The 11,320-nt window shown below is 43.7% G+C and overlaps 2 protein-coding genes across 5 annotated transcripts in view; one reads left to right on the top strand and one right to left on the bottom strand.

Annotated features, from left to right (window-relative positions):
* Window positions 1-2,838: 2,838 nt before the first annotated feature.
* On the bottom strand, window positions 2,839-7,777 carry CHCHD7 (coiled-coil-helix-coiled-coil-helix domain containing 7). Its single transcript, XM_071737583.1, has 4 exons — window positions 7,625-7,777; window positions 4,898-4,975; window positions 4,256-4,354; window positions 2,839-3,459 (listed from the first exon to the last, which is right to left on the bottom strand). The coding sequence occupies exons 2-4, from the start codon at window positions 4,949-4,951 to the stop codon at window positions 3,358-3,360; spliced, it is 255 nt and encodes an 84-aa protein (XP_071593684.1). The 5' UTR covers window positions 4,952-4,975; window positions 7,625-7,777; the 3' UTR covers window positions 2,839-3,357.
* Window positions 7,394-11,320, top strand: part of PLAG1 (PLAG1 zinc finger) — a 52,524-nt gene continuing 48,597 nt past the window's right edge. For 2 of the 4 annotated variants that reach the window (XM_071737582.1, XM_071737578.1), the window contains exon 1: window positions 7,978-8,173. The gene's annotated coding sequence lies outside the window, so the exon portion shown is untranslated. Of the gene's footprint in view, window positions 7,577-7,977; window positions 8,174-8,291; window positions 9,074-11,320 lie in introns of those variants that run through there. The other 2 variants (XM_071737580.1, XM_071737579.1) reach the window with 2 other exon arrangements.

Here is an 11,320-nt window from a genome sequence, read left to right as displayed (position 1 = left end):
TAGAGACAGTGCCAACCTTCCCTTTCTCCTGAACAAATTCTGCTTATCTGTAGGAAGAAGGTAAAAAAGCTCTAAAGACACAGCAGTGGGTGGAGTGAGTCTGTTTTCATACAGTCTGTTGTGCAACAGCACCATCCAGCTGTCAAAAAAATAATGAAGCATTATTGACACTAACAGGATTTGGTCCTTGTACCACAAGCAAAATGAAAAAATACACCTGTTAGCCAAAACAAAACCTATAGGTCTTTTCCCTGCTTCCCAATCAACTATATTGGTCCACTGTGTTGATTTCTGGATTAGCACACATGAGTGTGCTTTAGCAAAACTAAGAATCCAACCAAGCTTATTTCTGCACAGTAATACCAGAAGGGCACAGCTTACCTCAGCATTTCAGTGAAGTGGGGAATAGAAACTCTCAGGTATGGCAAAAAAGACCATTGTATTTGGCTTGCAACCATAGACAGTTAATCACACTATAAAAACTAATGGAAAAATCTTGACCAAGAACAGCAGCCCCCAGTGAGGAAGAAAATTACGAAACCTCAGATTTAACTAGTATAATAATACTAATAATATATGTAATATATATAATAATAATAGTAATTATTGAGAGGCATTATGACATGATGAAGAGAACTTCTTCAAAGTTGTGTTCTTTAACAGTAGCTGCAAGGCATATGCAATGGAAATATACAAATTAATGTCACTTCCTACAAGAGATGACTGATTAAATCCAGGTCACTTTTTAAATTGCCCTCAGTTCTTCACTGAACTCCACTAGCAGTATGAGGGAGCTTACCATACATGTCCACTGATGATCAGGAAGTCTAATACTGAAATACTGTTCTTGCATTACATGTGAGCCCGTTCTGTGATCCCAGATTCTTGTATTGTTTGGTACTTGAAAGCAGGCAATGAATCTCCTTTTCTGACTTTCTGAAGCCCAGTAGTACTTTACAAACACTTTTCAAAGCAGTACAAGGTACCTGTTAAAGTCTAAAGACAATTGAATCATCCTTTAAAAGCGAACAAAAATAGCAGAAGCTTTCCAAGTAAATACTGGCAAAACAAAATTATGTGCAACAATAGAGAAAGGGCATTTCTACACTTAAAGAAAACTTGATAAAGTCTAGGACAAATAAGATGACTTTAACAAAGTCAAGCTTATGAAATGAAGAATGAGCATAATTGCATCAAGCAGATATGCTGTTTTTCTTGCATAAACTAAAGCAGACAGATTTTAATGCAAGGCCAAAGTGTATAAACACAGCAACAGGAAAACAGCAAGCACTGCAACAGTAGCCAAAGCCACAGAAGCAAAGAACATGCCCAAAGATACAGCAGAAGTGTGAAATTACAAAACTGTGCCAAGTGGGAGAGAAGGTGCCCTTAGACATGCAAAGCAGCAAAAACAGAAGAGTCCAGAGACAGACAGCCCTAAGGAAAAAGTGACAATCAGCTCCTCAAAAACTGCAGTTGAACAGGAAGATCAAATAGAGGCTATCCAATGAGGAAGTGCTATGGTTAAGTTTGACTAAGTAAGGAGTTCTCCTAAGACAGGGACAATGAAAAATACAAGATCTTCAAGAAGAGCTGCATTAAAAAGCCACTGCAGGACTTCATTAGATGAGAGACAGAACAAAGTTACTGAAAAAAAAATTCTGGAATGTGAACAATCCAAAATGCTTGAATTGGTACCAAATGGAAAAAAACAAAGTAAGGACTGGTACATGGGAAGGTATTAGAAGAAAATGGCAAGGAAGTGGTGGGCAAGAAAGAGCCTCTGAAACTTTCATTAAAGTTTCTTCTCTGTTATAAAAAAAAAAAAAAAAAAAAAAAAAAATAGCAAAGATTGCATTTTAAATGTGAAAATAATTGATAATAAAGAATCTGAATCTGATGACCTTGATTGAAGACAGTCTATTTCCCTTGCCAGGAACTGACTGTAGAACTTGTGACATGGCTTGGAGGCTGCACAGCTATGCTCAGAGAACTGCATACTCAAAAGGCATAGAGCTACACACATTCCAATAACAGACACAGTATGATCAATCCATATCAAAATGCAGGTGCGTGAGGGAGACAAAAGGAAGAAAAAGAATAACAACAGAGCTCCATTAATTACCAGTCAGGTCAAGTAACAGGGCAGAAACATCATAAAAATCCCACACAGTATAGGAATAGGCCTCCAATGGAAAGGAACAAGACAAGCCAGACAGATGAAGAAACAGGAAGCCATGAAGTCTTTCCAAAACAGTCTAAATAGAGACAACACTTTTACACTATCATCCAGGAGGTCAGCCAAAGTTCTGCCAACTTGATCACAGCAAGTCCTAAAGGATTTCACATGGAACTTGAGCTCATGACAGTGGTTTTTCTGTCTTACCACAGGGTGCAAGCTTTTAAGCCAGGACAGCTGAAGGTACTAAAGATAAGAAAAGTGTTTCCACTAGACAGCAACCTGTTTACACTTACTAGTTGCTCAGTTTAGTTAAAGAACCAATCTTAAGCAAGATTAGAGTACCTATTCAAACTGAGCTTTGTAGTCTTGTATGAGTAAGCATTTCCAAACCCAGAGCTTCAGCTGTCCAGTCTTAGATAGATGCACTATAGTTAAACCTGACATGTCACTCAGAGTATATGTTTACATGTCTACAAGTCCTTCTGTCTCCCTGCCAGCAAAGTATCTACTATCCACAGAATGTACTATTCAGTTCAGCTCTGAAGAGTTCAGTTCTATCTTCACCCTCTCTAACCTTGTAATAAGGAACGCTTGCAGACCTGATTTATTGCAAGCTTCTGCTGTCACTGATGAGTGCACTGTCACTAATGCCAAGCTTGTTGGATTTCAGATTTTATTCTGAAATAAGACTGTCCAGAACAGTCTTATTTAAACAAGGGACACAGAATAACACTTGTGTGAAAAAAGCCATAGAATCATACATGATAAATCCAGAATATCAGGCAGAATAGCTGGATACAAGAAACATTGCACATACTTGTCTCTCAACCTGCTCTCTCACTGCGACACTCCCCAGCCCCTCTTTGCCTACACTTTCTGTGAGTCCCATTAATTTTATATTTACCATTTTGTAGCAAGCTAGTTTCTGCCTCCAAAGGATCTAAATAAGTAAGCTGTGTTGACACCCCGTCTTCCAGTAAGAGGCCAAGTTCCCATGACAGGGAATATGAATAAACCCAAGGAGTTCTACCCAAGAAAGCTCAAACATTTCCAAATTTAAGAGCTTATTTTAATCCAAGATATGGCAACTATAAAGTCCAGTTCATAAAAGGGTAACCTGCTACTGGTAAGCCTTCATCCATACAGTGAAACAGTCAATCCATACAAGTTTCTAGTCAGTAGGGCTTCCCCATTGATTCCAACATTTTCTTTCTCTCTTCTGCTGAGGGCATCTCTGGTTTTATACCATTTCTTCTCCTCTGCATCATAACATTATGCTGAAAAATAAGAAAATGGCCATGAGAACACAGATTCCTCAGAAGTCTCTGCCAATTTAAGTAAGATTCTTTAATAGAAGTATTTTGGATATATCAAGTTAGCTACTCTGAGTCCCATTAGCTGGTACCTTCAATTACATACTGGTACATTTAGTTATCTTATAGTTTATCTCACTGCTTCTGAAGACAGTGAAATTACAGTATTCCCATTACACTATATAAGGCTAACCTGAAACTGTCACAAGTTCTTTGGTAGCTTGCACGATTATATCAAAGATAAGCTAAAAGACTCTTCACTACTATGGCACAAGGAAAGAAAATAGCAAGGAGTAACTTAACTGCACTTAGTTCCTTGTGGTATTTTTCTACTGCAAAAGAGAGGGAAATAACACCACCAATTAAGAATTAACTCTTTCTAAGCTTTACCTTTGGTAAAGCATGACATGAGCAAATGGAAAAACAGATGAAATTGTTTTACCTCAGAGTTTTTTCATTGCATCAATTTAAAACAGCAATTATTACTAAAAATATCTGAGTAATTCAGAGGGAAACATTTCACATACTAAAAGAACTGACTCACAGTCTAAGTGGGTAAACTTAGGAGAACCAAGTGAAGTACTTTGCTGCGCATCTGTTAAGTCTTCAAGCAACACATACCAGAACTACCTAAGCACCCAAGTTACTGTAGAAACAGTAGCAGTCAGCAATTACTAACTCTGAAGAGCTCGGAAAACAGTCTATCAGAAGTAATGTACTTAAACCATGGTCTAAAATTTAGAAAATCTACTACGCTTACCCAGAATTTTCTGCAGCTTTTGTACTTCAAAAAATAATCAGTACACATATTCTTGTTATAGTTGTTGTCATCCATACATTTTCTAGAGGCATCTGTTTCCTTTAATAGGGAAAATATACTTCAGAGCTGAGGGAAGTTACTGTACTGTCTAAAAATTGTAATAACTCCCAGAATATCTATAAAGATATGGGGCAGCTTCTCAGATGAATTAATGTCACCAAAGAGATCAGAGAAACATCTATTCAAAAAGAATAACCAGTAATTCCAAGCAATTACTTCATTTAAAGATAACTGACATTAGTACTCTTTAAATAGTAAGAATAGAGTCCACAGAATAGTTGTTTACAAAGATACTTGGTATAATCCACAAACGGCTTTTAAAAAAATCAAGCAAGCTTGCCTAGCCAGGATTTTGGGCTCTGTTTTTAAGGACAGAGAATTGGAGATTGCTATCAGTTGTATTATCCTTATTTATGAGGAATTACTGTTATTTCACACTTATTACAACAGATTTTCCCATCTTCAGATGCTAAAAAAAACTTTAATGCAAAATGATAATGCAAGAGCTCTAGAAATTTTTTTAAAAAGATCTGTTCTTTAACACTGAAGCATACCAATGGAAATTCCATTTGATCATCTTACCTCTACACATGGATTTATATCATGGTCTCTAAGCTGCTGTGCATGCCTGGACATTCTAGACAGACACGTGTACCTTAGCTAGAAACAGAAAAAAGAGGTTAAATATCTACTTTTAATAGCAACTCACTATTAAGTCTGAACTGCAGCATGTAATAAAGGCCTTCCAGTAACACACAGAGTTTGGTTTGTCTTGAAAAAAAAACCAAAACAAACCACAACTTTTGCAAAATGTTATTTTAAAAGAACTAACAGCAAGAAAACTTAGACAAGTTTAGGCTGTCACCAAGACTGCTAACTCCCCGATAAATCCTTGCAGAGAACGAAGCCACTGGATTGACTCTCATATTAGTCTGTCAGATCATTAAATAAATGACTGTGGCTAAGAGAAACACCTCAATAGAAGCTGTTCACAGCCAACACGCTGTAGACATCTCAATTAATAGTATGAGGAACCAGTGTACAAGGAAACTTCCAGATTTGTGCCAGCTCCGTAGCTGTATCATATCTGTACCTTAACTGAGCTTTCCCAGCTGTTAACACTTGCCCAACCATCTCCTGTGTTGCTGTATCAGCTAATTAACAGAAAAAGAAATGGTTTCACTGCAAGGAAGTACCAGACCCACTTACACTGTGTATGACAGCTTCAATCACATTTTTCACCAGTTTAGTAGTTTGACACTTACTCTAGGAACTGTAAGCTTGAGAGACACCGAATGCTGTGCCAAGAACCTACACTGATCTGAGAAGATGAACAGCAGACCCTCATTTCCTTTACTACTTCTCATACATTGCTTCTGGCACAAATATGGCTGTGCTAGTATTCCTTCCAAACACAAATATAAAATAAATTAATGTTGATCCAATGACTGTTTGATACAACACAAGTAGAAACATAGAACTGAGAGAAAGCTCTTTGCAGCAAATAAAAAGAAACTGTGAAAGAAACTGCTCCTATTAGCTCACAGGCAGAAAATGGTTTAGATGGAGGGTCTTCTTTGGCTAAGAGTAAGCTATTCCAGGTGAATAAGCCTTAGATTTTACATACCATACAAGTATACTCTTCTGGTGCTCTCATTCCACATGTGTGTTTTCTGAAATGGGCTTTTTAAAGAACAGCATCAGGAAACCCTCCTACTCTCATATGAGAACCATCCAATGTTTAAGATAATTTTACAAGCTAGGAAAGTGATTGCTTTTTGTGGGTGCAAGCGGATTTTTGGTCAGGTGCTTCCAACTCAAATGAAAACACAAGCATGTAGAACAATAGCATCATCCAGGCTCCAAGGAAGGAGGGAGGGAAGAGAACAAAAAGAGCAGCACATCACACTGCCTCATCCAAGTCTGTACCACAGACTGAAGGCTTTTGCGGGTTTCTCTGTGTCTGTGTTGTAGCTCCGTTTCACTGATACTAGAAGTGTAAGCCCCACTAAAGCAGAAATGCCTCAAAGCATAAGATATTAGATGGACTTCAGCATTACTCTCTGAAGGAGTATTCCCGAGTCGCAGGACCCGTCATTATCAGCGTTCATTATACAAACTGCGATCAGCGTTTTCAGTTTGATTACCACAGTCTGCAGCTGTGCCCGGTTTAAGGAACAATGCACACCACACATTAAACACCTACTTAACAAACAGGCAGTTCAAGTTCTCACCAAGCTGCTCAGCCCCGAGCAGGCAAATGCTCCAACACAGCACTACCGAAAAGGCTTGGGACTTCCTGCGCGTGCTCCTCGCTCCCTCGCCCCAAAGTACTTCAGGATTTGAAACATTATCAGCTCGAAGGGCAGGCAGGTCACACGGAAGCGCTGCTGGGTGATTGAGGGAGCAGTTGAGCAGGAAGCGAGTTTTTCCCCCTCCTCACTTCTTGCATATGCAGAGGCTTCCTTCCCTTCCTGCCTTCAGATTACAGGTCTGAGCCTAACCACAACCCAAGGTCTGTCTATTCCACAGTTCTTAATTATGCCTTAACACATTAACAGTTGTAAACCGTACCACAAAGAAACACATTTGTTGCTAGCACTCTTTAACCCTAGGGCTTTTTCAGGTCATAAACCATAGGTATTATTTTTCTCCAGGCTCCCGCTCACTGGAAAGTATTCTTGTTTTTTAATGCATATGCACATACAACATTGCTAATTATACTACAATATACAGTAGCTTATTAAACCTTAAAGCCCGAAATGAAGCCCGCATAAACATCCTACGGTTTTCACCTCTGTTTCAGCGGGACAGGCGAGGGGCGGGAGGCGACAGCCGGCAGCACCCCCGAGCTGCCCTTCCCCGCCTCAGCCTCCAGAAGAGGGCCGGGGGGCAGGCTAGGTACGGCGGGGGCGGGCGGGCAGGCCCTCACCGGGTGACCCCCCAGCCCCCTGCTTTCCCCCCTCTGCCGCCGCCGCCGGAGCCCTGCACCCCCTGCCCCCGCCTCGGCCGTCGCCCCAACCAACGGCCACCGGGGGCCACCGGCCGTTACCGGCAGGCGCGCGCAGCCGTCCCTCAGCACCACCTGCCGCCAGAGAGCGGTGCCCGGGCCCCGCCGCCCCGCAGCCGGGTTCCCTCCGCGCCGCCTTCTCCCGAACCAGGCAAGCAAGGCAGGGCTCCCCCAGCCCGCGGCGGAAGACGAGGGAGCCTGCTTTCCCTCCACCGCCCGACAAGGAAATGCGGCGCTCGGCCATAGGCACAGTAGGTGGACGGGCGGCGCGGGTCGTCGCCGCCGCCGCCGGCACTCACCTCCGTCCCCGGCCGTATTCGCAGGAGCGTGGAGCGGGAGGGGGCAGCCCGTCTCCAATTCGAAAGACGTCAGCGGCTCGGGCAGCCCGTTTAAGTACGGGCGCAGCCTACCCCGCTCCCAGCCTCGCTGCTCCCCCCGTCCCAGCTCCGCCACCGCCCACGCCCCGGCGGCGCTGAGTGGCAAGGCCGGACCGCCAATGGCGGCGGCGGCGGGCCCGCCCCGGCCTTGAGCGGCGCCTCCTTCCACCAACGGGGCGGGCGGCGCGGGCCGCAGGCGCCGGTGGCGGGGCGCGGCCGAGGCCCTGACTGACGGGGGGAGGCGTCCAACCCGCGGTGCGTGTGGGCGGCGGGCGGTGTGGGCGCGGCGTGTGCGGCAGGCTGGGCTGCACCGCAGCGCATACACTACAATGGCTGCTGGAAAGACGGGAAAGCAAACAATTTCCAGGCCCGCCGCGTCCAGCCCGAAATATGGGGAAAAAATTACAGAAAAATCGGAGAACACTGTAAAGGGTGGAAACGGGGCGCAGAGGGGATGCTGAGGCTCCCGCGGTGAGTCTGCTGCGAGTTTGGGGGACAGGCGCCGGGGTTTAGCAGGGAAATATCAGGGTTATTTAAATTATGAAGGGGGAGGAGGAGAAGGAGGGGGGAGAGGAGAGAGAAGCAGCGAGCAGTGAGGAAAAGTTTGTGTTAACCATCCCTCCCTTCCATCCCTCGCCCCCCATCTCCTACAGCCCCCCGCCGCCCCGCGTCGGACCCCCCCGGAGGGAAAAAGTAGGGGAGGGGAGGCGAGGCGAGCGGTGCCCCCCTTCCCCTCTCTTGGAGGGAGAAAGAGATGATTTTTAGAAAAACCTCTCTCAGGAGTTTCCTCCACTCCTCCCCTCCCTCCCCGCGGCGCTATGTTGGTTCGCGAGCGAGCGGGCGAGGCAGCGGTCTGCCCGGGGGACGGCAGGAGGGCGCGGGGTGCCCGCCGCCGACCCCCGTGGCGGGCCGGGGCCGGGGCCGCGGCGGCGCGGGGCAGGGGCAGGAGCGGGAGCAGGAGCTGCGCGGCCGCCCCCTCCCCTCCTCGCCTCTCCGGAGCCTGTGCTGTGAATGCAGTGACAGCGGCGAGAGCGGCGAGAGGGAGCGGAAGACATTAGAGACCGCGGTGCCGAAAAATGAGGGAAAAAATTAATATAAATTCGCCCCCCGCCTCAAACCGGCCGAATTTCGCACAGAAATTTCCCCCGTGGACCCGGCTACCCGTGGGGTGTCCCCCAGACCTGGCGGCTGCGTCTTTGGGGGAATCCTGAGTGACTTTGGGGCACTCGACCCCCCTTTCCCGTCGTTTTTTGGACAAAAGTTTTTTTTTCTCGTAATAAAGAAACGAATTTGCCTGCTCTCCCCCTCGGAGTGGCCCAGAAGCTTTTCCCTTCCCCATCGGTGTGTGTTTAGAGAAAAGTGTGAACCCAAGTAAGTGCTGAGTCGTGTTGCCTTGGGGAGGGGGGTTTGCTAACTGAAAGCAGGAGAGATCCGGAGAGAGAGAGAGAGAGAGCAGGGACAGCTTGTTGTCAGTATCATAAACAACCAAAATGGAGGGAGAACTGAGGCATATAACAAAATAAAAATCAGAAAAAATTGCCAAAAAATATCTAAAAATCGGGGCTGCTCCCCTTTTTCTTCCTCAAGGTAACAGAATAAAACCCCTGTCTTCCCGAGACCGTTTTAAGGTTTCAGGGAGCAAGGAGTTAATATTTATTATTTTTTTTTTGTTGATGAATTCTTTGGAAAGGCAAAAGCCTCTTACAACTCGCCACCGACAATGAGAAAACGTGAAAATCCCTTTCAGGAGAGAGGTAGGGGGAGATGATAGTGCAGAAAGTGCATAACTTGGGGGTAATGTGGAGTGATCCTAGATAAGATAATTGCTGTATGTGCTGCTTTATAACTTCCTTTTTTAATGCTTTTTTGTATGTTTGGGGGGGTTGTGGAGATGGGGGCTCCTTTCTTTTCCTTCTCTGTCTCTTTTTTTTTTTTTTTCTTTTCCTTTTTTTTTTTTTTTTTTTTTTTTTTTTTTTTCCTTTTTTTTTTTTTTCGGACCGGAATGTAGTGCCTTTGTAGTGTCACTTTCCTGATCTAATTAGGATGTGTGAGGCAAAGAGTAAACCTTTCCGGTTTATAAAGTGCGTTTTCGTTGCCTTTGAATTTCAAGTTTTTTTGGTGGCTCCCCTCCTCTATTAAAAGTGAATTCTTCAGAGTAGTGTGGGATTGAGGTAATGCTCCATAGGGAAAGCAGAGAGGGCTCAGGGGCTGGGCACCTCTTCTGCGGGTGGTTGCTGGTTTCCCTGGCACGTTCAGTTCACCTGTTTGTCTCCTACGAGGAGTGTCTTCTTCAGTCTCCTCGTTTTATTTATATGAAATAGTGATGCCTCATCTCGCCTCACATTGAAGTTAATGCGAAAGTGCTGCTGATGTTGGTTCCACGTGGGATCAGGGACATAGCAGGGCATTTTAAAGGGACAGCTTCTCTTTTCCTAGGGTTATCATCACCTCTGCAGCACCTCTGCCTTTGGCAGAGGGATGGTTCGTTGTTTTTTTTTAATGGAAAGGTATCACATGACCCCTGGTCTGATAAATTAAGGCAGGATAATATGAGAAAACATGCAGATTCGTTTGGATCAAAACAATTCTTTTGTGTGTAGCAGGTCTTGGGGGGAGTTTTCTTGGTGTGTTAATTAAAATGCTGTGTTTTGAAGGGCGTTTTTTGGAATGAGTGCTGCAGAAATGAAATAGGGTCAGGTTGTTTAGTATTAAAACCTTGTGCTGTTCTGCTAGCTATGAGTTCCCTGGAAGGAGACCTAGGTGCATGGGACAGTTGCACAGACATTTTGTGCAAGTTGTGAAGTTCATTGTTTTTGCCTTGCATAAATTCAGTTTTGTTGAGGACACCTGAGTTTGTTGAAAAGTATTGTAGAGATTGTTACATACTTAAATCTTCTGAACAGACCCAAAAGGTTTTGAAAGCAGTGAAAAGAACTGTAGGTTTTAATTGGCCAAACTAGGGGCTTCTTACAAGTAGACCTTAGCTGTGTCATTATAACATCACTTGGAGGAATTGCCTCTGGCTTTGTTTAAAAAAAGAAAAATCATCCTAACCGAGATCTAGTTTCATATATATGTGTGTGCATGCATGCTTTAACATTGTTTCTAGCTGATACAGTTTTTACTAAATTTTTAACTTGTAAATGTTCAACTGTAATGATATGAAATGCTCTGCTTGTCCCTATTATCTCCTGTGTATTTTAATTTTCAGTGACGTATCCTATTAAAAAAATTAACATTGTTTCTTAACATGGCAATTTGATATCTTTCTGAGGAATTACAATGTTTCCTCTACACATGGCTTGTTTTTGTAGTCTTTGTATTTAATTCTAGATGAAAAATTGCACACAGGTATGTGTTTCTCAAGAGGAAAGATGGAGTGCTGAACTTAAGGGGAAGCTATTTTAGCAAATGTTTTCTTTGAACTTGTGGAAGTTAAATATCAGTTGTGATAGCCTTCTGTATTGAATGTCAATGTGTTCACAAATGATCTGTACCTTTTCTGCAAATGTGACCAAAGAAGCTGTTGCACAGTAGTTGTTGACTAGGATAGTCTTGTGGTTTGAGATTTTTGGAAGAAATCTTAAAGTTTTCCAGTGACTCACAGTTGTGAAAATT

The sequence above is a fragment of the Heliangelus exortis genome, chromosome 2 (assembly GCF_036169615.1).
Source record: "Heliangelus exortis chromosome 2, bHelExo1.hap1, whole genome shotgun sequence".
NCBI lineage: Eukaryota > Metazoa > Chordata > Aves > Apodiformes > Trochilidae > Heliangelus > Heliangelus exortis.
Note: the sequence above shows the minus strand (reverse complement) of the source record. Positions and strands in the feature narration are given on the sequence as shown.

Excerpts from the sequence above, each read along its gene's own strand:
- CHCHD7 (XM_071737583.1), bottom strand. The coding sequence starts at position 4,951 with ATGTCCAGGCATGCACAGCAGCTTAGAGACCATGATATAAATCCATGT. Across the intron at positions 4,355-4,897 it reads ATATAAATCCATGTGTAGAG|GAAACAGATGCCTCTAGAAA; the intron begins GTAAGATGATCA and ends TCCCTATTAAAG. Across the intron at positions 3,460-4,255 it reads AAAGCTGCAGAAAATTCTGG|CATAATGTTATGATGCAGAG; the intron begins GTAAGCGTAGTA and ends CTTATTTTTCAG.